Genomic DNA, 26214 nt, shown 5'->3' with positions numbered 1-26214 from the left:
ACCATTACACTGTTCCACCAAAGACTCAATGCAACACTTGCCACAACCCAAACAATACTCCACTACTCATCCCAAAACCCCAAAACTCCACAAATGACCACTTTCACACCCACCACAACACCCCTATCTACGTGGAGACCATGACACACTCCACCCAACCTATCTCAAGCACACTCGAGTCTGATGAAAAAGACCTACTCATCATGAACCTGGTTGAGGAACTTAAGAAGTTGACTAGCCGGATTCAAGGCATTGAAGGAAGCAAGGGAATTGAGGGGCTGAACTATGATGATCTTTGCATACAGCCCGATGTCGAACTACCCGAGGGGTACAAACCTCCAAAGTTCGAAATATTTGATGGTATAGGGGATACAAGGGTCCATTTGAGAACATACTATGACAAGCTGGTTGGAGTAGGAAAAGACGAGAGAATCTGCATGAAGCTGTTCATGAGAAGTCTGAAAGGAGATGCACTGTCTTGGTACATCAGTCAAGATCCATAGAAGTGATCTAGCTGTGTAAGTATGGTGCCCGACTTTATGGACAGGTTCAGGTTCAATACAAAAAATGCGCCGGATGTGTTCTATATTCAGAATCTAAAGAAGAAGCCTACAGAAACATTTCGCGAGTATGCCACTCGCTGGAGGTCCGAAGCTGCTAAGGTCAGACCTGCGTTAGAAGAGGAACAGATGAACAAATTCTTTGTCCGGGCCCAGGACCCGCAATACTATGAACGACTAATGATATTGAAAGACACAAATTTTCTGATATTATCAAACTGGGTGAAAGAATTGAAGAGGGTAACTAAAGCGGTATGGTTACAAACTTTGAGGCCTTGCAAGCTACAAATAAGGCTTTACAGTACGGTGGTGTGTCCAAGAAAAGGGACGTAGGAGCCGTGATGGTTGCACAAAGGACCAAATCTCCTATCAAATACCAAACTTACCCAACACCTCGACTCACATATCAGCCTACTCCAAACTACCAAGCACCCTCACCCTCCTATCAAGCTCCGCCACCGACTTATCAATCACCTCCACCTCCCACATATCAACCTACTTCACCCAGATGCTCCCAACCCGCTCATGTCTACCAAACCTATAATACTCAACCATCCCACTATCAATCACCCCCTGCACGCCAAAAAGTTCCCTAGACCTCGGCCAAATTTTGATTGCAGACCTCCAAAACAATATACAGCTATTGCTAAGCTCATTGACCAACTGTATGAAAGACTCAAAGTTGTTGGTTACGTCACCCCCATCCCTACTGCAACCCCTGAGAACCCTTCTCAGTGGGTTAACTTAAACAAATCCTGTGCATACCACTCCGGCATGAAAGGGTACACCATCGATGAATGTTGTTCTTTGAAAGACAAGATCCAGACTTTAATTGATAACAAGATTTTTGTGGCAAAGGAACCCGCTCCAATTGTTTGCAATAACCCTCTGTTGGACCATAAGGGTGGAGGCATTCACATGATTGAAATAGAGGATGATTGGGATCCCGAGGGATCAATTGGGTTGATCGTAGAAGGCGATCACCCAAAGAAGCCAATAGTTACTCTTAATCCAATCACAGTCCAGATTCATCCATTTGGGGACAGTGAAGTAAATATGTCTGTGCCACTTGAATTTGAAGCGACATCATCTGCAAAGACACCAGCACCAATTGAGGTCGAATTTGTGTCTCCGACAAATTCACCCACACCATTTGAAGTTGCAGTCTTGCCACCCAAGGCACATGCTCCATTCGGAGTAAGGATAGCCACGCCGATCCCAGTGGCGATGTCGACCATGACACCATTCCATACAAAGGTTGTACCCTGGGACTATATAGCCGATGTAAGAAGGAAAGGCAAGGTTAGGTTGAAGAGACTGTTGCCGCACAGGGTATGACGAGAACTGGTAGAGTTTATACCGCGAAAAATCTAACCGAGTCATGCAAGCAGGCCTCCAACCGGCCACCCATCATTGAGACAGGTCTAGACGATCTTTGGAGAAAGATACAGGCCAAGGAATACTCGGTCATCGACCAGTTGAACAAAAGACCAGCGCAAATCTCCATTCTTGCTTTGCTACAAAATTTCGAAGCACACAAGAACGCTCTGCTGAAGAAGCTGAGTGAAGCATATGTACCAAGCAACATCATTGGCGGGGAAATGGCTAACATGGTAGGACAAGTGCTAGAGAGCCATAAGATCACCTTTCATGAGGACGAGCTACCACCTGAGGGGCTGGGGCACAACAAAGCACTGCACATCACCGTGCAATGTGAGGACTATTTCATCACCAGAATCCTGATCGATGGAGGTTCCAGTCTTAATATTTGTCCGCTGGTAACACTCAAGAAGTTGGGTAAAGGGCTGCACGAGGTAAAAGATGGAGCAATCAATGTGAAAAATTTTGATGGTTCTCAGAGGTCCACCATTAGGGAGATTATCATATGCTTGTAGATGGGACCAACATGGTTTGATGTCGATTTCCAAATGATAGATGTACCAACATCTTACAACCTGCTGTTGGGATGACCACAGATTCATGCCGCTAGGGTCGTAGCATCAACACTGCATCAGGCAGTAAAATTCGAATGGAATCACCAGGAAGTGATCATTCACGGCGACGGTAGCAACCCTATATACAGTCGTTAGATCATTCTGACGATTGAGAGAAGAAGGAAGCTGGGTGCAGAGACTTACCACCATATTGAACGAGTCAATGCTATCAACAAGGACAAATGGTGGGATAGCAAAATCGAGGGTATACTAAATTGGAGTGGGTACAATCCTGGCAAGGGGCTCGGCAAGAACCTCCAGGGAATCTTTAAACCCATAAAACTCAAGAAATATGGCACTACTTTCGGTTTGGGATATGATTACACCTGGGAAGAATTCAACAACTGGTCGCCACCATGGCGCGGTACTTACTATCCACTAGAGCAGCCAATACCACATCTAGAGCAGACTTTCCAACAGGCTGACATTATTTATGGATCAGATGAAGAAACACTTGCAGTGGTAAAAAATTTGTTCCTAAAAGACAATGACATGGACTGTTGTGTTGTTCTCGAGGAGGAGGGGGAGGAAGGCCCTTCCATATAGGCCGTGATCATAGGGGCCTATCTCAAGAATTGGACCATTAGGACAGCCAAAGCCCAGCGTACCTTGGGGTAGCAAGGCATTATCCATTGTTTTTACTAAATGATTTTCTTTTCGCATTGTCAATTCCCACAATAAGATCTTCAATGTTCAAAACAGTTTTGTAATTTATCAAAGCATTTTGACTTTTCTTATAGATTAACACTTATTACTATCGTTTTCTCTCATTACTTTACTTATACAACATTACTATTACTTGTCTTGATGAACCAACGACTGTGACATACAATAAGGCAATGCAACAAACAGACATTGATTCAAAGGAAGATGACATACCTGACAAGATTGTCAAAGAAGTTGAGAACTTTGAGAACAAACCTAAGTCTAACCTGGACGAGACCGAAATTGTCAACCTGGGAGATACAGAAAACGTCAAGGAAACACGAATCAACATTCACCTATCGTTATCAAAGAAGAAAGAGTATACAGAATTCCTAAAAGAGTCTGAGGACATATTCACCTGGTCGTATGATGACATGACTGGTCTGAGTACGTCTATTGTGGCTCACAAACTGCCAACCGATCCAATGTGTTCACCGGTAAAGCAAAAGCTCAGAAAGTTCAAGCCTAATATGAGTTTGAAAATCAAAGAAGAAGTCAACAAGCAGATCAAAGCTAAGGTTCTTAGGGTAGTAGAATACCCGACATGGTTAGCCAACATTCTGCCAGTACCAAAGAAGGATGGGAAGGCCAGAGTCTGTGTCGACTACCGAGATCTCAATCAGGCCAGTCCGAAAGACGACTTCCCTTTGCCAAATATACACATCCTGATTGATAATTACGCCAAGCATGAGCTACAGTCATTCATAGATTACTTTGCTGGTTATCATCAGATCTGGATGGATCGAAAATCACAGACAGTGGCATGAGAAGTTATCATTTGCTCTTCTGGGTTATCGTACCACAGTTCGCACATCAACCGGGGCAACCCCTATATGCTGGTTTATGGTACAGAGGCTGTCATTCCCGCTGAGGTAGAAATTCCTTCCCTAAGGATCATACAAGAAGCTGAGCTCGACAATGAGGAGTGGGTAAAAAGTCGTTATGAGCAACTAGCCCTCATAGACGGAAAGAGAATGAATGCAGTTTGCCATGGTCAACTCTATCAGAACAGAATGTCCAGAGCCTTCAACAAGAGTCAAGCCAAGACAATTCACACCGGGGAAGCTGGTGTTAAAGAGAATTTTTCCGCATCAAAATGAAGCCAAAGGGAATTTCTCTCCTAACTGGCAGGGTCCATACATGGTTCACCGGGTTCTGATAGGAGGAGCCCTCATACTTGCAGAAATAGACGGAGAAGTCTGGCCGAAGCCGGTCAATTCATATGCAGTCCAGCGTTACTATGTGTAATCTTTATGCTTTCCTTATATGATGTAAATTGAACTACGCCTGACCTGATTCCCGTTTAAGAGGGGATACATAGGCAGCCCTATAAGTTCGGTCATAAGTCAATAAAATTTTCATTTCCCCCGCAATTGGAAACTAGGGCAGAATTTTGAAGAGGACCCTCAAAATTCCAAAGTAATTTCAGCCGATCGTCGCAAGCAACAGCCAGAAGCATCAACCCATTAAACTGGGGCAGAATTTTGAGGAGGACCCTTTCAAGGTGGGTCCTTGGCATTTTATGGTTAGATCGTTAACTTTCGAGATTTTTATCGTTTTCTTTTGGGTTTTCTGAAACCCTAATCTCTAAGATCTTTCGATTTCTTTCATATCTACATTAGATCTATGCTTACCAAGAACTTTTAAGCATTTTTTTCTCAAAGGTTCTTCAACGTTGTTTTCAAAACGACTCTTCATCATTCTGATTAGGGTTTTCCTTTAAGTTATTTCAAAAATCTTTTCTCTGATTCTCGATGTTGTTTTATGACTTTACTATGTTCGAACTGTTGGTTATGATTTCCTTCTACTTGATTCAACATGTTGAAAATCCTAATTTCTTTTGGGTCTCATTCGAATCCTGAAGCTGTTTTTTTAAATGTATACTTGTTTAATTAAGTTCCTCGCTCTTGTTTGATTTATTTGTGTTACCCTTTTAAAACTCGATTCTTGTTGAAAAGCCCTAGGTCTTACGGGCTGAAATTGTTTGTTTGAGTACTTGACTCGACTGAAAGCTTTTATTTTAGACTTTCTTTTCTTTATGTGACTAATCTGATTCTGAGTTTTACTATCTTTCTAACTCAACTTTGTCACACCCGAAGGTATATAAGGGAGTTTTTCCAATTTAAGTGACATTATTCGAAATGAGATTATTTATTTAATTCAAAGTCGACACTTGGGAAAGGTTTGGCTTTTGGTGTCCCAAGTCACCGGTTTATCTTGAATCCCAAATCGAGGAAATTTTCGACTTTCCAAATGAAGTCTGCGAACCAGAAATTCTAAGTAAGGAATTTTGTTGACTCGAGGGAAGGTGTTAGGCACCTCCGAATCCCGTGGTTCTAGCACGGTCGCTTAAATTGTTATAATGGCTAAATATTTGATTTTAATACATGTTATAACTTGTGTGCTTTTATTAGGTTTAAACCACTTTTATTATTATTTATTTTTTTATGGAATTGCAACATCGTGAAAATGCATTTCGAACCACGTCACAATCAATGTGCCCGTGGTTGTCAATACATTCCGACTTCGTTGAGATTTGGATTTGGGTCACATAAATGCGCACCCGAATTTAAGCATGTAATTTAATTAAAATCGTGCCTAAAGTGTCTAACGCGTTATTATCTTTGAGGAAGGCAGTGAAATTCACTAAAACGGCCCATCCCAAATTCTAAGTATTTATTATGACGAATTATTGAGGGCCCCGCAATTTGCATTTTTATTTGGCGAGGCTCGTCTCATTATCAAAAGGATCGACCTATAGTGACTATGTTTTCTTATTTTTTCGTTCGTCTCTATAATGAAAGAAAAAGAGTTCTAACTTATTTACATGCTCACGAGTTATTATAGTTGAGTTTCGAAAGTGAGTCGTTAAATCTGAAAACGATACAATAAGAGCAATTGGTTAACCATTATGGGCCCAGGTCCGATGTATAAGGGGTAAAACTGGACCTGTGCCATCCTCATTTAGATTTTGGTCTTAGCTGAAAGACTCTACACATGTTCGAACTTTAAGAATCCGAAATGAAAGTGGTACCTAATGAAACCCATTTTTACGAATTCAGATGAACAAGTTGTTAACTAAAATAGATTGAACTATTGAGTAATCGCCTAAGGCCTGATACGGATTTGGAACATGTTGTTTAATTGACCAAATTGAACTAGTAGAATGCTACAATTACACTGTCAGTCCATTTAAGCTAAAAGCCTACGGGGGAGTAGTTTGCGACTTAAACTGCTATAGGATAAAGCCCATGTTATACATAAACGACAACCAACTGATTCTAGTTCGTGCAACTAGCTAACATATAAATAAGGTTCAATGTGTAAACAGAGTTTACATAGGCAGTGCATAGAATGTTAAAATGCAGACAATAAAAAACTACACTAAACTATCGCTTCAAATCTTTCCCATTTCTCACATTTATGCTTCGAGTAGCTTACAAGATGTACCAGTGTATTCAGTTTGTGTACCTGGTATTTGGAAGAGCAAAGAAAGGAGATGAAGATCAGTGGAAGAAGCAGTAGATGTTCAGCAAATAACAATAGCCAACAGCAGCAGTAACAACAAGGCAGAATAAACCCCAGTGAACCAACCAGCAATAACTCAATGAAATAGTACCCAATATCCAAACAAAACAGACTCAGGAGGCTCAGATTAAACCCGGAAATACCAATGTTAATCACAAGCAGAAATAGGTGAATCTGAAACAACAGTGGAACAACAGTTTCTGATTTTCGGACACTCAAAGAAAGAATCCTAAGTTTCAATAGAACAATAGCAGGTTAATGCTGATTTCAAAACAAAAAAAAAGGTGAAGGACAGCAGAATTTTCAGCTTCAATAGAGCAGACAAAGGTTTTTTGTTTATTGTCTGCCTAGGATTGAAGTCCAGAAATTAGCTCTCCCCCTTGTTCTAAGATCAGCTCCCTTAGGTTCTAATTTTTCTCCCCCTTTCTTCCTTTGAAACCCTTCCCCTTTTATAGCCCAAACTCAACTTCATTCCCAGCCTGTTAAAACCCATTTAAAAAAACTGAACCCCCCATGTTCTCCCTTCTGTTTTTCCACTCACAGTTTAAAAACAAAAGTATTCCCATTAGATTCCCTTGACAGCCCTCTTTTCACTATTAAAATAGTTTTTCCTTTATTAAACTAAACAAGTATGGGCAGCATGATTATGTCCTGACAGCACATGCTGTCAAGTTAACTTTAATCCATTAAAGAACTACAATGCACATGCTGTCCAAAATAAATAAACAGGGACAACAATTCTATATCAATTCAAATTGAACTCTGAAATCTATATTAAACTGCAGCTATAGCCAATTCAAACACCTAAATTCTGGGTTGAAACTTCAAAACAAAATCACACTAACAACAAAAGCTTAGCAGAAACATTGAAGCTGAATCTAAGAACTGAAAACAAAGTTCATCAATGCTTAAACAGAAAAAAAAGAAATCAACAACAGCATTACCACTAATCAGCACACACACCAGGTCAAACATCAAATCAACAATGGCATATTATGGGAATGATTAATTCATAATTCCAAATTGAGCTAAATAGAATGAAGGAAATTCTGTGATAATACTGAACTTAACAAGGATTGATGAATATCAAAGAACAAAGAAACCACATATCACATATAGAAGACAAGTCTGAACCAATGTCATATCTTCTAACATATAGAACTCGGACCCAACAAACAGTCTGATGAGAAAGAGAGAAGTACTGAACATATGATAAAAATAAATCAAAACAAAGATACAATTCGAAACAGACCAAACAAAAACTAAGAAGGAAACAAAGGAAATTAAGGAGAAACTTACTGTTCTTTCCTCGGATTTTAACAGTATGTTCTTTCGAATTTGAGTCCTAGTCAGTATTATATGTCTATTTCATGAGAAATAGGCCTACAATACTGAATATAAGCCAACCGATCTTGAAGCTTTGACGTGCCTCGAAATGCTGAAACCCTAGATCCATCAGTCGACGGGTTTTGCTCATGTTCGAGCCAATCTGGTTAGGGATTAAGAACGAGGAAGTAAAGGGGATTATTGGGTGTTAGTCTGGGGTTGGTTAGTACAAGTTGAGGTTTGGCTCGAATCTTCAGATGAAGATTCGAGACAGTGTAGGTTGATTCGAACCAAACGGTTTGCAGATCCGTGTCCAGGGGGTCGAGGTGCACTAGGGGTGTTAATTTGGTGGTCACCGGCATCGTTGTTGCCGGGCTTATGGTGAGGGGATGGAAGGGCGGCGCTAGGGTTCTTGAGGGTTTTGTTTTGGGTCAGAGACGGGAGGGAAGGGTGTTTTGGAATGGGACGGGTAAGAGGAGTTTGGGGGTTTTAGGTATATAGAACGTGGAAATTAATTTGAGTCGTTAGATCAAATGATCTTAATGGCTTGGATTAATTGGTGAGGGACGGGACGGGGTCGTTTGGTGTAGAAACAGGGTCGTTTAGTTTTAATGAGGATGGATGAACGGTCGAGATTCGCCGGTCTCGAAACGACGTCGTCTGAGGCGTCTTTGAGAGCTGAAGATTTGGACCGGGTATAGGTCTCGTTTGGGCCTAATTTTGGCCCATAAGGAAGTGGCCCAGTCCGAATTCCTTTTCTATTTTTTGTTCTTTTCCTTTTTAATTCCTAATTTAAATTCCGAATTTACAAAAATCCTAAAGATAAATTATAAAAATTAAAATTATATCACACGGACATTAATTGATTTTTAGCAATAATTAACACACAATATCATATATTATTTAAACAAAATCAAACTTTAAACGATAAAAATGACGAAATTACCAAAGATAATATTTTTTGTGATTTTCATTCATTTAAACAAAACCAAATACGATTTAATTAATTCCTAATAGTAGAATAAGATCCTAAATTTACACACAACATATTTTTTGTATTTTTAATTAATAAAAATAAACAATCAAAGACAAGGACTACAAATAACTATCAAAAATACCACGCGAATTCTCAAAATTATACACCAAGACAATTTGTTTCATTTTTCGATTTCTTTTGGAGTAATTTATCGTGGAAACAAAAATCACGTGCTCACAGCTGCCCCTCTTTGTCCGAAAACACAAAGAGTTTTCGTGCAAAGATAAAGTGAGAAGACACAAACGATTTTTGCCCCTTGGAATACTCCGTGTGAAGCATTTTTGAAAGATTTGACTGAACCTTTGCTTCAGAGGTTTCCTACATATCCTGGGCTAAACAGGAATCAGGTCAATGTAGTTCGGGAAGTTTTGGTAGCTGGTACTACCATGGGACTGCAATGCTGCCGTTACTGCTGTTTCTGCTGCCGCTACTGCTTTACCGACCTCCTTATTACAACCAAGGAAAATTGAAACTAAACTATCTACCTATGCCTGTCAACCACTAGTTACAAGATTCCTATCTATAATTCTTTTGCAACTTGATCTTGAGCCTTAGATGATTCTGTTTGTAGACTTTGATCCAAATATTGATGCTCGCAAGTTGTAGTCGCTTGTTTATTTCTGCAGCATTGAGTGAAACGGGATTGGCGGAGCTCGTGACTTCAATCAGATTATGAGCGATCCGCACTTTTTTTGCTCCAATATTTGGGAACATCTTCTTTTTGTTCTTTTCTTCCTTTCTTTATTCTGGATTTTGAGACTCACTCCGTAGGTCATCTCTATCCATGTGCCTCGAGGTCAGACCTGCTCAGACAACAAAACAAACAAACAAACAAAATTTTCTTCCCCAGTTTCACTAGGAAAATTTCGTGAGTTAATTGCCATAAAAATCTACAGAATTGACGAGGGGATGGGAAACCTCATGTCTAAAAGGCGCAACTCAGGGATTGGAGCCCTAATGTTTGCAAAAGGCAAAACGCTCAACTCAGGGATTGGAGCCCTAATATTGGCTAAAAGGGAAAACCGCTCGACTCAGGGGTTGGAGCCCTATTGTCGGCTAAAAGAAAATTGCTCAACTCAGGGATTGGAGCCCTAATGTTGGCTAAAAGAAAATTGCTCAACTCAGGGATTGGAGCCCTAATGTCGGCTAAAAGAAAATCGCTCAACTCAGGGATTGGAGCCCTAATGTCGGCTAAAAGAAAATTGCTCAACTCAGGGATTGGAGCCCTAATGTCGGCTAAAAGAAAAATTGCTCAACTCAGGGATTGGAGCCCTAATGTTGGCTAAAAGGAAATTGCTCAACTCAGGGATTGGAGCCCTAATGCAGGCTAAAAGAAAAATCGCTCAACTTAGGGATTGGAGCCCTAATGTTGGCTAAAAGAAAAATCGCTCAACTCAGGGATTGGAGACCTAATGTCGGCTAAACAGAAATTGCTCGACTCAGGGATTGGAGCCCTAATGTCGGCTAAAGGAAAATCGCTCAACTCAGGGATTGGAGCCATAATGTCGGCTAAAGGAAAATCGCTCAACTCAGGGATTGGAGCCCTAATGTCGGCTAAAAGGAAAATTGCTCAACTCAGGGATTGGAGCCCTAATGTTGGCTAAAAGTAAATTGCTCAACTCAGGGATTGGAGACCTAATGCCAGCTAAAAGAAAAATCGCTCAACTCAGGGATTGGAGCCCTAATGTCGGCTAAAAGAAAAATCGCTCAACTCAGGGATTGGAGCCCTAATGTTGGATAAAAGGAAATTGCTCAACTCTGGGATTGGAGCCCTAATGTCGGCTAAAGGAAAATCGCTCAACTCAGGGATTGGATCCCTAATGTCAGCTAAAGGAAAATCGCTCAACTCAGGGATTGGAGCCCTAAGTTCGGCTAAAAGGAAAATCGCTCAACTCAGGGATTGGAGCCCTAATATCGGCTAAAAGGAAAATCGATCAACTCAGGGATTGGATCCCTAATGTCGGCTAAAAGAAAATTGCTCAACTCAGGGATTGGAGCCCTAATGTCGGCTAAAAGAAAATCGCTCAACTCAGGGATTGGAGCCCTTATGTCGGCTAAAGGAAAATTACTCAACTCAGGGATTGGAGCCCTTATGTCGGCTAAAAGGAAAGTCGCTCAACTCAAGGATTGGAGCCCTAATATCGGCTAAAAGGAAACTGCTCAACTCAGGGATTGGAGCCCTAATGTCGGCTAAAGGAAAATCGCTCAACTCAGGGATTGGAGCCCTAATGTCGGCTAAAGGAAAATCGCTCAACTCAGGGATTGGAGCCCTAATGTCGGCTAAAAGGAAAATCGCTCAACTCAGGGATTGGAGTCCTAATGTCGGCTAAAAGGAAAATCGCTCAACTCAGGGATTAGAGCCCTAATGTCGGCTAAAAGAAAATTTGATTTTGGGGCTTCTAAACTAACCCCTTTTTGGAATTTTCTTCTTATTTCTCTTTTCGTTTTTATATATTTTTCATTATTTTTTATTTTTTTTGTTTAGTAAAAATGCAGGAGAGAATTTGGAGGAAACTTCCCTTTTGGGTTGACTCCTTGCTGCAAAGCTGTTTCTTGCACTTGTGCATTTCTTTTCCCTTTTGGTTGCACCTGCTTCTTGCACGGTTGATTTGGATTGTACCTGTTTCAATTCTCCAAACAAAGAACAATTGTCAGTTTAAAAATGGTGGTTGGTTCGGTGCCCTTGATCATTCCAATTGCTTTGTCCCGGCCTCATTTTCTATTGAGAAACTTCGCCATTGATTAGATTCAAAGGCGACCCCCTTTCAAATTGATCAGACTCGGATTTCCGAATTTCATGATGATTCGCCCGTGTGAGGCTTTGGTTCTTTCATCTTATTCTTCTTGGGGATTTTTACTAGGGCAGATCTCATTGGGGATTTTTTTATGGTAAGCAACATCATGATCAGTCGGGATTGGACTGACGCACCACTGAGGCTGGGTATTTTCTTCACTTCTTGCTAGACGGAGCTCTGTGAAACCGGTCCTGCCACCTTTTCTTTCTAACACATTTTGGAATTTAGAGTTAAAACGAAAGGGATTCAAGTAAAGGTAAACAAAGAGCGGAGAAACGAATTTAAAAGAGAAGCGTCCCTTTCGGGGAAAAGAAGGACTTATCTGAGGTACATGCTGGCTTTAAACTGACATGACATGCCCTTTGGACTGGATGCCCTAACCTCACGAACTTGCATTTCCTCATGAACCAAAAATGGATCTATGTTTCCCAACCAGGGAACCTTGCCAGAACTTTCTGTGGTGAAATCATCTTTTAGGCCGACAGCGCCCTTTGCGGGTTTTCGCTAGTCGACCTCTATCATTTCTCTTCTCATCGTTTCCTGATAGCACTCTTTGCGAGTTTTTACTAAACAAACTCTCTCATTTTCGATTTCTCTGCTCACCATTGCCTTACGGTACCCGTGTGGGTTTTCACCAATAAGACTCTCTCGTTTTATTTCTCTCATTTTCTTGCCTCAGATCCAAGTAGCTGTAACCTTTTCTTGCCTCACAATCTTTGGAACCATTCAAAACGGGATTACCGCGGGACCATTATAACATCTGCCCCAGTTTTATTTTGAGGAAATTTGGATTTTTATTTTGGTGTGACTGAACCCCAGAGAGAGGCTGCCTACGTATCCTTTCGGAATCAAGTCAGACGTAGTTCAGGCCAATCATTTGTTTGTTTGTTTTTTTTTTCAACGGTGCTTTTGGATTCCAAAGAGGGTAGCCAAGGAAATGTAACCGGCTCAAAGGGTTTGTAGAGAGAGTTGATAGTGCTTGGGTAGCGGGAATAAAAGCCTTCATCATCTCAAATGTGCCAACACATCACCGAAATAAACTCAGACATAGTACCTCTTGACTGCATCCGCGTTCACGGCTATTTCAGGATCATTTTTTTCAATATCACCCAGTTACAACGGTCCTCTTGGCAATATCTTCCTGATGATGTATGGGCCTTTCCAATTAGGAGCAAATTTTCCTTTCGCTTCCTGGTGATGTGGCAGAATGCGCCTTAATACCAGTTGACCTACTTCAAAATTCCTGGGTTGCACTTTCTTGTTGTAAGCACGGGCCATCCTTTGTTGGTACAACTGTCCGTGACAAACCGCAGCCATTCTTTTTTCGTCAATTAAAGTCAACTGCTCCAATCGAGTCTTAACCCACTCGATATCTTCAATTTCTGCTTCAACAATGGTTCAAAGCGAAGGAATTTCTACCTCTGCCGGTATCACAGCCTCGGTCCAATAAACCAACAAGTATGTGGTTGCCCCTACTGATGTGCGTACTGTAGTGCGATATCCCAGCAAGGCAAAAGGTAACTGTTCATGCCATTGTCTGGAACTCTGGATCGTCTTCCTCAAAATCTTCTTGTTGTTTTTGTTTGCTTATTCAACAGCGACATTGGCCTTGGGCCGATAAGGAGTGGAGTTCCTATGCGTTATTTTGAACTGTTCGCATACATCCTCCATCAAGTGACTATTCAAGTTTGCCGCATTATCTGTGATGATGGTTGCAGGAATACCAAAACGACAGATAAGATTTGAATGTACAAAATCCACCACGGCTTTCTTAGTGACTGATTTGAGAGTGACAGCTTCGACCCATTTTGTGAAGTAGTCAATAGCGACCAATATGAATTTGTGCCCATTTGAGGCTTTCGTCTCAATCGGACCAATGACGTCTATACCCCAGGCGACAAAAGGCCATGGTGCCGACATAGGATGTATCTCTGTTGGAGGTGCATGAATCAGATCTCCATGTACCTGGCACTAATGACATTTCCGGACGAAACTGAAGCAGTCTTTCTCCATGGTTATCCAATAATACCCAGCTCGAAGGATTTTCTTCGCCAGGACATACCCGTTCATATGAGGTCCACACACTCCTGCTTGTACTTCATGCATGACATTTCCTGCTTCTTCGTTGTCAACACATCTTAACAAGTTGAGATCCGGGGTTCTTTTATACAATACCTCGCCGCTCAAAAAGAATCCACCCGCATGCCGCCTAATAGTTCTCTTTTGATCTCCAGTAGAATGTTCGGGGTATTCTTGTGTCTTCAAGAACCTCTTAACATCATGGTACCATGGCTGGGTACTTGATCCTGCCTCGACTACATTACAGTAACCGTGTCTTTCCCTGATTTGGATTTCCAAGGGATCGATGTGGGCATTGCCTGGGTAAGGTAACGTTGAAGCTAAGGTGGCAAGTGCACCGGATAGTTCATTGTGACACCGCGGGATATACCTGAACTCTATTGAATTGAATCGCTTGCCGAGATCCTTCACGTGCTGCCGGTAAGGAATAAGCTTGACATCTCGAGTTTCCCATTCACCCTGGGCTTGCCGGATAATCAGGTCAGAATCCCCCATAATCAACAAATCTTCAACATCTTGATCGATCGCCATGCTCATGCCCATGATGCAGGCTTCATATTCAGCTGTATTGTTCGTGCAAAAGAAACAAAGCCTAGCTGTAGCCGGATAGTGTTGACCAGTGGGTGAGACCAAGATTTCCCCAATTCCTACACCTTTGGCGTTTAAAGCCCCATCAAAGAACATCTTCCAAGCATGAGCATTTTCCGAGACTACTTCTATGGTGTTTATTTCGAATTCAGTAAGCAAGATTTGCCACTTTGCTAGTCTCCCAGTAGGCATTGGTTTCTGGAATATGTACTTCAAAGGATCCAACCTGGTTATGAGGTAAGTAGTATGAGCTTGGAGATAATGTCTCAATTTTTGAGCGACCCACGTCAAAGCACAACACGTTCTTTCCAACAAAGTGTACTTGGCCTCATAGCTGGTGAACTTCTTGCTTAAGTAATAGATCGCCTGCTCTTTCTTTCCAGTTATGTCATGTTGTCTGAGGACACAACCGAAAGAATTTTCCAAGACTGTCAGATACAAGAACAGGGGTCTCTCTGGCTCTGGCGGGACCAAAACTGGAGGATTTGAAAGATATTCTTTGATCTTGTCAAAAGCCTCTTGACACTCAGTCGTCCATTTGATTGCTGCATCCTTCCTCAATAGCTTGAATATGGGCTCACACGTGCTAGTCAGTTGGGCAATGAATCGACTGATATAGTTTAACCTGCCCAATAGACTCATCACATCTTTCTTCATTCTTGGAGGAGGTAGATCTCGGATAGACTTTATTTTTGTTGGATCCAACTCGATACCTCTCCTGCTTACTATGAAACCCAGAAGCTTGCCCGATGGGACTCCGAAGGCGCACTTAGCCGGATTCAGCTTCAGGTCGTACTTTCTCAACCTCTCAAAGAATTTCCTCAAGTCTCGGACATGATCGTCTTGAGTTCTGGACTTGATTATCACATCGTCTACATACACCTCTATCTCTTGATGCATCATATCATGAAAAATGGCAGTCATGGCTCTCATGTAAGTAGCCCCGGCATTCTTTAAACTGAATGGCATAACCTGATAACAGTAAGTACCCCAAGGTGTAGTGAAGGTGGTCTTCTCGGCATCTTTTTCATCCATCAACACCTGATGATATCCGGCGTAACAATCTACGAAAGACTGTATCTCATGTTTGGCACAGTTATCAACAAGGATGTGGATGTTAGGCAACGGGAAATTGTCTTTGGGACTTGCCCTATTCAAATCTTGATAATCCACACACACCCGAGTCTTCCCATCTTTCTTCGGTACCGGAACTACATTAGCCAACCACATAGTATACTGAACTACCCGAATTACTCTTGTTTTCAACTGCTTTGTGATCTCTTATTTGATCTTATCACTGATATCAGTCTTGAACTTCCTCTGCTTTTGTTGAACTGGAGGACAATCAGGGTAGATTGGCAATTTATGCACTACTAGATCAACACCTAATCCTGGCATATCATCGTATGACCAAGCAAACACGTCTTTAAACTCAAAAAGGAGTTGAATTATTGCATCTCGTGTTTTCTCATCTGTGTGAATGATTATTTTGGTTTCTCGGATTTCTTTAGGAGTTCCCAAATTAACTGGTTCGGTGTCATTCAAATTCGGCTTAGGTTTATTCTCAAAGTGTTCCAATTCTCGATTTATTTCCCTAAAATCCTCTTCTTCGTCATATTCCGGTTCTTGGTTCATTATTTCACAGTTAAACAGCTCGTTTGGATCTGGGCGTGAAGTCTGCAAGCATGCCATATTATTTAAAGCCGCATTATTAAAACTGAAAGGAAAAGATAAAAGAAAAATAGCAAAAATCAGAAAGAATAAAGGAAAAATGATGAAATACTGATTTTATTCCTTGGAATTGGAAAGATAACATGGTTTATAATTCAGGAAGTTAAAATAGGAAACTAAAGAAAAACATCCGAGTTACACCCTGGGATAACTCGTGATGTAGGAAAGTTGGCAGGATAGGTCTACCCGAACTCCTGCCTAACTGGGAACGGTGTGGCCTCCCAATTTTGAAGCATAGCATTTGGCCCCATGTATAGCACCTCAGCGGTGCTTGTGCCTTCTCCCAGCTGAACCATGTGAGCTTCGTAAAGCATTTCTCTCATTGCCCCACATATTTCTTCAATCTCTTCGGCCGTAAAGGCCTCGTCATCTTCTTCTTCAATATACTTTGGTCTGACGAAAATTTCGTACAAATGTGGCAATGGTCGAGGCAACTTCCATCCCTCATTTTTTCTCTTCTTTTCCCAATCTTCATCTTTTGGATTGGGTTGGAAGCCTATCCCAAAGAGTTTCTTAGTGGAAGGCAAGGTGATAGGTTCAGTTATTCCTTGCAGCGATTTTCCAAGCCCTTTTCTCGGCTTGAATCCCTGTCGGATCATTTCTTTAGCAACCATGATTGAAGCGTTGGACAAGAAAGGTTGGGGACAAGGGCTCCCTTCTTTATACTGCTCAGCCAGCACAACTTCAAAAACCTGATAAACTGTATGCTCACTCCCTTCTCTTGCTTCAAGACATGGGGTGGATGGGTCCCGATAAATAGACTGTTCGTCTTCTCCGTGGACCACAATTTCCCGATCTTCATATTCAAACTTCACCATTTGGTGGAGAGTGGAGGGTACAGCCCCTGCAACATGAATCCAAGGTCTTCTGAGGAGAAAGTTGTAAGATGTGTCCATATCCAGTACCTGGAAAGTTATTTCGAACTCCAAGGCCCTATAGTCAATATCAAGTCTATTTCCCCGAGGGTGTCCCTCTTGATGCCATCAAAAGCTCTTACACATACATTATTGGGGTGAATCCTTCCGGTCCCAACTTCCATTCTTTGCAGCGTAGAGAGCGGACAAATGTCGACACTCGATCCTCCATCCAACATTACTCGCTTGACGTAGTAGTCTTCACACTTGACCGTCAGATGTAAAGCCTTGTTGTGAGCCGCCCCTTACGGAGATAAATCGTTCTTGCTAAAAGAAACTTGATTAACTGCAAAGAACCTTTCCGTCATTCTTTCAAGTTGTTCAACTGAAGTCTCAGCCGGTATATACGCTTCGTTCAGGGTTTTGAGCAAGATCTTCTGATGTTCGGCAGACCTCATTAGCAAAGATAGCATAGACACTTGCTCAGGGTGCTTGCGCAACTGATCCACCACTTCATAGTCAGGCATTTTCATCTTTTGGAAGAAAGCCTCTACTTCTTCAGCGCTTACAGGCTTCTTGGGTGGGAAGCGCTTCCGTGTGGCGTTGTTTACTTCTTGAGTGTCTGAATATTTTCCAACAGAAGTATTTTCTGGAAGTTCCCCCGTGATTTCTTTGCCTTTGTATGTAACCAATGTTCGTTGATAATTCTACGGTACCGTAGACGGGTCTGTCATTGGCTTCTGTGGTACGCGTCCGATAACCACTGGCTCATTCAGCCGAGGCGGTTTAATCATTCCCCGGACCACATAGGCCCCTTTCAACACGTACATTGGTATTGCACTTTTGATTTCGAATCTTTGTGGCTTCTCTGATCGACCTTGTGGAATATAGAGAACTTCATTCTTCGACGGCAACATCGTCTCCATTTTTATCTCTGCCTTCTTCTCGAGTTCAGTCTTGACAGTATTAGTCTTCTTTTCCCCTTTCTCTTGCTTCGGGGCTGCTTTAGGCTTTCTCTCTGCATAGACAATGGCGATTATAGCTTTCAGGGCAGGATCAAACTCCTTGTCCTCACAGATCATCCCAATCAACGCCCCATTATTGTGAGCGGGCAACGGATTGTTGATCACATTTGGGACCTCCTCGTCCCTTAATACTATCTTTCCCTGTTCTATTAAGTTCTCTACCACCCTTCTTAAAGTCGAACAATCATTGGTATAATGCCCTTCTACTCCCGAATGATAAGCACAATTGACACCGACTTTGTAAGCAGGTGATGCTGGATTGTGCCTTGTCTGAGGGACTGGTTGCAGGAAACCCATCTGGACTAGTTTTGGGAATAGGGTAGAATACGGTTCACCAATGGGTGTGAAAGTTCATCTTCTAGGTGGTTCTTGAGGACGGAAGTTATTTTAGGGTAGTTGTGGATTATAGTGGTTTCAGTAAGGAGGCTGATTTCTGGGAGGTGGAGCTTGGCTCTGATTGGCTTGTTGCGGTGGCTGGACATAAGGCTGAGTATTCATGACCATGTAGGGTTGAGGGGCATAGGCCACATTTTGGTGGGGGTAGTAATGTTGCGGGGTTTTTTTGGAAAACGGGGCCTGGGATTACGATATTCTCTTGCTTCTGACGCCGCCATGGACGTCTTTTCCTTTTTCTTCCCTCTTTCCATTCCTCCGGACCCGCCTTGGACGGCTTGGGAGGTTGCCCTTATGGCTGCCTGACTCAAGATTCTACCCATTTTCAAACCATTCTCTACCATTTCCCCGATCTTAATCGCTTCTGCGAAAGGCTTTCCCATGGCCGACATCATGTTTTGGAAGTAATCTGATTCTTGAGCCTGGAGGAAAGTTGTGACCATTTCTATTTCATCCATGGGAGGTTTTACCCTTGATGCTTGCTCGCGCCATTTAATGGCATATTCTCTAAAGCTTTCTGAGGGTTTCTTCTTCAAGTTTGACAAAGAATTCCTGTCTGGCGCGATGTCAATATTATACTAAAAGTGCCTTACAAAATCTCTGGCGAGATCGTCCCAAATGTGCCATCGATATATGTCCTGATCCATATACCATTCTGAGGCTATTCCCACCAAACTTTCTCTGAAGTATGTCATCAACAATTCTTCTTTGCCGCCAGCCCCACGCAATTGGTTGCAATACTTTTTGAGGTGAGCAATGGGATCGCCATGACCATCATATTTCTCAAATTTCGGTGTTTTGAAACCTACGGGCAGGTGCACGTGAGGGAACATGCACAGATCAGTATAGGAAACACTCTTCTGCCCGCTTAAACCTTGCATATTTTTTAAACTCTGCTCGAGGCTCCTCATTCTTTTTGCCATTTCATCTTGTTCAAAAGCTTTTGGATTTTGGTCTTGCCCAGGCGTAAGCTCGTATTGAGGCTGTTGAGGGTGAGTGCTGGTGGTAAACCTAGTTGGTTCCAGTGAGAAGGATGGTGCTTGAAATGTGAATGAGGAAGAGTCAAAATTAGGCATGTGTGTAGCGGGTTGTGCCATGATTGGACAGGGCGGTGCGGTGAATATGTTTGTAGCCACATCTGTCGTTGACATCCGGGGATAAGAATCAGAGGGTGATCCAGCGGAGTGGGCTGAAATGGTAGGGTACCCGAATGAGGTAGTTGGATAACTTATGGGGACGTTGGAAGTCCCACTTGTCCTAGAGAACAACTCGAGGAATCCAGGGATTACACTCGGCGGCTCTTTTCCATTGTTCCAGTCATCCAACATTTCCAACATGCGAAGCTGCAAGATTCTGTTTTCTTCAGCAGTTGCTGATTCGGAAGTTGGGATGGCCGAGATTGAACTCTCCTCGGAGACATGAATTGTCGGCAAAGGAATTTCTGAAGACATCTCTACACTTCCCTTTGATCTCGTGAAGTAAGTGTGAATACTTCCTCTCGACTTAGTGACGGGCAACTGAACACTTCCTTTCGACCTCGTATAGTATGAATGTGAGGTCATACCTCCACCAAACCAAACCACCTTTCTAAAAACCTGGACTTAGCAGCAAGCAAACGGTTAGTTTGAAACAAATAACAGATAGGTAATCTCACGTTGGGGTATGATGCACCTATATAGTTAAGTGAATTTCTACGTGTTTGCATCGATGACATGCGTCATTCCGGCTTCTCTTTATGCTCCCCTTTATTTATTATTATTATTTTTTATTTTATTTTTTTATATTTTTTTATTTTTTATTATTTGAAGTTAAAAATGTGACCGGATCCGATGAGGATTGCCTACGTATCACGATGCCGCGTGAATCAGATCATTACGTAGTTCAAGACAAACAAGTGTAAAAATAAAGAAGCATTTTTTTTATTACTGAAACAATCTATTACAAACTAACATTTTTTAAAAAGGGAGAATAACAGACTTGAAATAAATACAAACTCAAACAACTACTGATACACCTTGATGTGAAAAGACAAACAAAAGATGCCAAGACGGAAAATACAGACTCGACCTATAAATACATTAAAGTTTCAAGAATTGGCGCCAGCGGGGCATCGTTCGGCCTTGTCGCGGGCTTAGGTGTGAGGTCCCTTTCAAGTTGTTCCAGCTCATACATGGTCTGCTTGACATAAATCATCACTGCCGATAAAAAGGTAATGCTGGTCATATCTTCGCATCGTAGACACCTCCTGATGATGGCATGGGAAATGGTCTTAATCTTATCCCTGGTTTGCTTCTTTTCTATGAGTAGGCGCTCTATTTGATCATTACGGGCCTTCAAAACCCGAGAATCCTGGAGATGTTGATTTTGCCACTGCTGAATTTCTACTTCCATCTGGGCCAGTAAATTGTAGCAACGTCTATTTTCAGCTTCAAAGGTTCGGGCTTGCTCAGCTGCTCTGTCCTCAAGAGTGACCACCTTTCTCTTCAAATTGGCAATGGTTTGCTTGTGATCCCTTTTCAACTGTTGCAGGTACCGGTTATGCTCTTCTATTCTTTTTGCCCAGTGTGCCTCGAGTCCTGCTATGGTATTCTCAAAATTCTCCAAATTACTCCGGCGCTCACTAATTTCCATTTTAAAACCTTTTATCAGTCGCTCATCCGACCGGCTTCTTTGTTGGTTATCAGCGGCTATCCTTATTTGCTGGATTTAGGCCTTAAGCGCCTCGTTTTCCTAGGCCAACCTGTTCTTTTCTCCCAGACCAGTAGCAACTTGCACGTTGTGCTCATATTTTAGACCTTCAATTTGTCGTTTCAATTTACTGATTTCAGCACGATAGCCTTTTTCTTTTGCTAACCAATCCCATTGCTTTTGTGATGACTCGGTAAAATTCAAGATATGGGGTCTTTTAGCCGGCCTTTCATGTTCAAGTTATCTTATGTACCATGCAAGGTACCCTGGCGCTACTTCACTTTTGGCCCGATCCTGCACACAAGTATCTGCTTTGAAACATTGGCATTCATTCCAGATCTGGCGGACTTTTGTTTCAGGAAATTGTCCGTCAGGGCTAATCTCAATTGCTTGAGCACTAAGATCTTCCTCGTGTGGTACTATCTGGCATCTCCCGCGTTGTCTCAAAACTCGATAGGGCGCGTAAGGCTGAATGCTCTTAAGTCCCATCAATAGAAAGTGGGTTCTAGCCGCCGGCATATACATGACCTCATCAACAGGCAACCATCCCAGTGTCCATTGTATTTGGCTGGCAGTGAGAGTCTGAAAGAATGACTCCATGCCGTAACTCCTTCGGGTAGACTGACCCCTTTGGTTCTCGTGTAAAACTCTTCTATGCAAGTTTTTTTTGAGGAACCATGACTCAAAAGCTCGGAACGATGGCATAGATGTTCAGTCATCCATATTTGTAGCAGTAAATTACACCCCTCGAAGAAATTCCCCCTGGCTTTGCAGGCTGTGAGAGCTCGAAAGATATCAGATACTACCATAGGCGCGAGAGTGCTTTCATTCTGAGTGAGCAAAGTACTAACGACCCCGGATATTTTCAAATCAATGTTTCTGTCTTTCCTCGGATACACCAAAAGGCCCAAAAATGTTATCATGAAAGCCACTCGTCTATGCTCATCCCACTTCTGACGGTTACCTTTGCTGCATAGCTTGTTAACCGGATTGTTGAATCCTCCTACATGACCATATCTGTCATATATGAAGCGCGGATTACAGAAACCTACGGCCAAATCTGGGTTATGGACCATCCTGGGTATCTTTAATGAATCTAGAAAACAATGCACAGTGACAGCTCTTGGGGCAACCAGGTATTTTTGCCTTAATGGAACTTCAGCATTTCCGATGTACCCGACTATTTCTTCCAGAGTCGGGGTGTGTTCAAAATCGGAGAAGTGGAAGACATTGTGTGCTGGGTCCCAGTAGGTGACCAAAGCTCTTATGATATCTCCCCGAGGCTGGATTTCCAATAAACCCGTGAGACCTTTCAGATATTTCTTGACCTCATCTTGCCCTTCACCACCTAGATCATTCCACCATAGCCGCAACTTGACAGGGATTTTAGTCATTATCGAAAAGCGTTCATTTTGCATTGTGCTCATCTTGCACATTTATTTAGATGATTTAAGCAAAAATGATTTGACTCAAAAATGATTTGACTATTTTTTTTTAGAAAAGAGGGATCCGATTTTCGAACACGGCCTTTCAGCACTTCGGGGATGAAGATTTTAAGGTTGTGCGGGTTAATCGACCCAAACTCTAAAGGATGATCGAAAGTGGCCGTTTATGCAAAGTCAGCCTTCCGCCATCCCTTTCGGGAACATTTGGCTATTTTTGACAAAAACAGCATCACTCGATTTATTTATGATGAAATTAAAATTCTGACATTTCGGCTATTTCTGAAAAAGGGGGGTTGGACCCGATGAGGGTTGCCTACGTATCTCACATCATGGGAGAATCAAACCGGCGTAGTTCGGACCGATCTGGCGTAGAGGAAATAAACTAAACCTTTTTTCTGAATAAAATACTTACAAAGAAACGGAGAAAATATTTTTGGATTTCGATATTTTTTTTATTTGTTTTTTTTTATTTTTTTATTTTTTATTTTTGAAAAGAAACGACGACTAAAGAAATATTTTTCTTTGAATTTTAACTTCTTTTCACTTCTTTTTTTTTGAAATTTCGAAAAATCTTCTAAGGAAGTATTTGGACTATTAGTCTGAATTTATGAAAGAGATACTACAAAAGAAAAAATATTTTTTTGAATTTTGAATTTTACCTTCTTTTTTTTTAATTTTTAAACAAATACTCTTTTTTTGGATTTTGAGAGCAATTAAAAGGAAATATTTTTTATTATATATATTTGTTTTTTTTAATAAATCAAACTAAAAGACAAATTTTGTTTTCATTTTTTTTTAAAAAAAACAAATCTCGGCGGGGTTTTGACACTACTTGGACATTGGTTTTATTTTTCTAAAAATAAGTAGTTATCTCCCTACACTGCTATTTTCTTTTCCTCTTTTCAAAATATTTCTTGATTTTAGAAACCGGTCAGCATGCAGATCTGAAGCAAATAAATGTGCAAAACAAACAGGATGCAACAGGATGGTCTTTTTTTTATTTCGGGTTTCTTGTCCTAGACGAACTCAACCCCTGTGTTGAGTCCCCTATGTCAAATGCAACATGATGCAAATAAGCGTTCCTGCTAGGGATCCGGCATGAGGTTTTGTTATACTAGGTTCATCCTGGGTATATGTTCTAGACTGTGTACCCGAGCGGACAACTCGAGTCGAGGAGGGGGCTACGTACCGGGGACCCGCGAGATCGTCCGGCTTTGTAACTTGTCCGGCCTCTTTCTTATTTCAGGGTATGACACTAACAGAATAGGGAGTCTTGACCAGCAAGCTCCTCCCCGGAGGTAAGAAGAGAAGGATTTCGGCACAGTTTATATACAGTTCAGATAATATCAAAGAGGTAAAAGACAACATTTAGCACGTTATGCCCAAACATGTAATAAAGATCAGATAATAAAGCTAAATATAACAATTATTCTAAGCTCGAATTCTTGAACCCTGAACCAGAGATTTTGGGTTCTATTCCCCAGCAGAGTCGCCAGAGCTGTCACACCTCCTTTTTGCGCGCCTACCCCGAAGGATAAATGCGTGACGAAATTTTTCCAATTTAAGTGACAATATTCGAAATAGGATTATTTATTTAATTCAGAGTCGCCACTTGGGAAAGGTTTGGCTTTTGGTGTCCCAAGTCACCGGTTTATCTTGAATCCCAATTCGAGGAAAATATTCGACTTTCCAAATGAAGTCTGCGAACCAGAAATTCTAAGTAAGGAATTCTGTTGACCCGAGGGAAGGTGTTAGGCACCCCCGAATCCCGTGGTTCTAGCACGGTCGCTTAAATTGTTATAATGGCTAAATATCTGATTTAAATACATGTTGTGACTTATGTGCTTTTATTAAGTTTAAACCGCTTTTATTATTATCATTTATTTTTTATAGAATTGCAACGTCGTGAAAATGCATCTCGAACCACGTCACAATCAATGCACCCGTAGTTGTTAACACATTTCGACTCCGTTGAGATTTGAATTTGGGTCACATAAATGCGCACCCGAATTTAAGAATGTAATTTAATTAAGTCGCGCCTAAAAAGTCTAACGCGTTATTATCTTTGGGGAAGGCCGTAAAAATTCGCTAAACGGCCCATCCCAAATTCTAAGTATTTTATTATGACCAATTATTGAGGGCCCCACAATTTGCGTTTTTATTTGGCGAGGCTCGTCTCATTATTTTTAAAAAGGGTCGACCTATAGTGACTATGTTTTCTATTTCGTTTGTCTCTATAATGAAAGAAAAAGAATTCTAACTTATTTACATGCTCACGAGTTATTATAGTTGAGTTTTCGAAAGTGAGTCATTTAAAGAGTTTACATGGGCAGCGCATAGAATGTTCTAAATACAGACAGTAAAAGAGAGAAAAGAATACATTAAACTACAGCTTCAATTCTTTCCGATTTTTGCATTCATGCTTCGAGTAGCTTACAAGATGAACCAGTGTATCAGTTTGTGTACCTGGTATTTGGAAAGCAAGGAAAGAAGATGAAGATCAGTAGAAGCAGCAGTAGTGTAAATACACAGCAACAACAGGTTCAGCAACACAGCAAAACCAGTAACGACCAGTAGAATAACCCAGTAACAGATTGAAAAACCAGCAGTACCAGAATGCAATCGCAGTCAAAGCAGAAGATCGACGGATACAAGATGCAGTAGTTTACTGATTTTGAATAACACTCAAGAAAAGGCAAACGGAAATTATTCAAGTAAAAGTTCAACTTGTTTTTCTCTTTTGCTCTCAAATTCTGATTTCTCAAAATTCATTCAACTCTCTCAACTTTCTTTTTTCTTCTTCAAAGTCTCCCTCTTTTTTTATATCCTCTTTTTGTGTCACAGAATCACTCTATTTATAACAAGACTCTTGTCTTGAACCACTCCCCAAAATATTCCCATAATTGCATGCTTTGTTCCCCACTACCTTAAACAAATGAATTATTCTCCACTATTTTGTGTCTTGTCCCCCACTATATTAAACTAAAGAGTTATTCCTCACTATTTTTTGTCTTGTCCCCCATTATATTAAACAAATGCATTATTCCCACTCCATTATGTCTTGTCCCCCACCATGTACTATTTTAATATTGTTAATGCCTAGTGGACGAAGCACTCAGATTAAATAATTGTTCAAATTTTCAATTCCAAAAATACCCCTTTGATCTTACTGAAATTACCATTTTACCCCTGAAAATACTGCAATTTACCATTCTACCCCATCAACTATATCCAATCCGCCTAATCAATTCTAAACAAAATACAACAGGTATAACCAATTCCTAAACAAATTCAAACAACAAATTCAAACTAAATGATGAACAGCAAAGAAACAAACTGGAATTACTTTCACTGAACAATATTTTTATTTTATTTTTTTCTTTTAACAACAAACCTACTTTCAGATTCAACAACAATAACAAACAAGAATACTAAACTCAAAAAAATCAATTGATCTTCAAATTAAA

The 26214-nt window shown here is 41.2% G+C and overlaps 1 protein-coding gene across 1 annotated transcript; it reads right to left on the bottom strand.

Moving 5' to 3' along the window:
* Positions 1-1588: 1588 nt before the first annotated feature.
* Positions 1589-17435, bottom strand: LOC104222471 (uncharacterized). Its single transcript, XM_070146746.1, has 6 exons — positions 17346-17435; positions 17125-17247; positions 16603-17007; positions 15237-15652; positions 1936-2077; positions 1589-1831 (listed from the first exon to the last, which is right to left on the bottom strand). Exons 1-6 carry the CDS (start codon positions 17433-17435, stop codon positions 1589-1591), a joined length of 1419 nt encoding a protein of 472 aa, XP_070002847.1.
* Between the last annotated feature and the right edge of the window lie 8779 nt (positions 17436-26214).

This window comes from Nicotiana sylvestris, chromosome 5 (genome assembly GCF_000393655.2).
Source record: "Nicotiana sylvestris chromosome 5, ASM39365v2, whole genome shotgun sequence".
Lineage (NCBI taxonomy): Eukaryota > Viridiplantae > Streptophyta > Magnoliopsida > Solanales > Solanaceae > Nicotiana > Nicotiana sylvestris.
Note: the sequence above shows the minus strand (reverse complement) of the source record. Positions and strands in the feature narration are given on the sequence as shown.

What these genes read in the sequence shown, in the direction of transcription:
- LOC104222471 (XM_070146746.1), bottom strand. Translation starts at nt 17,435, where the DNA reads ATGTTGGATGGAGGATCGAGTGTCGACATTTGTCCGCTCTCTACGCTG. An exon ending in AAGGCACAAGCACCGCTGAG is followed by an intron (nt 15,653 to 16,602) that starts GTGCTATACATG and finishes GGATATCATCAG; the next exon opens with GTGTTGATGGATGAAAAAGA. An exon ending in AGGCCTGCTTGCATGACTCG is followed by an intron (nt 1,832 to 1,935) that starts GTTAGATTTTTC and finishes TCGGCTATATAG; the next exon opens with TCCCAGGGTACAACCTTTGT.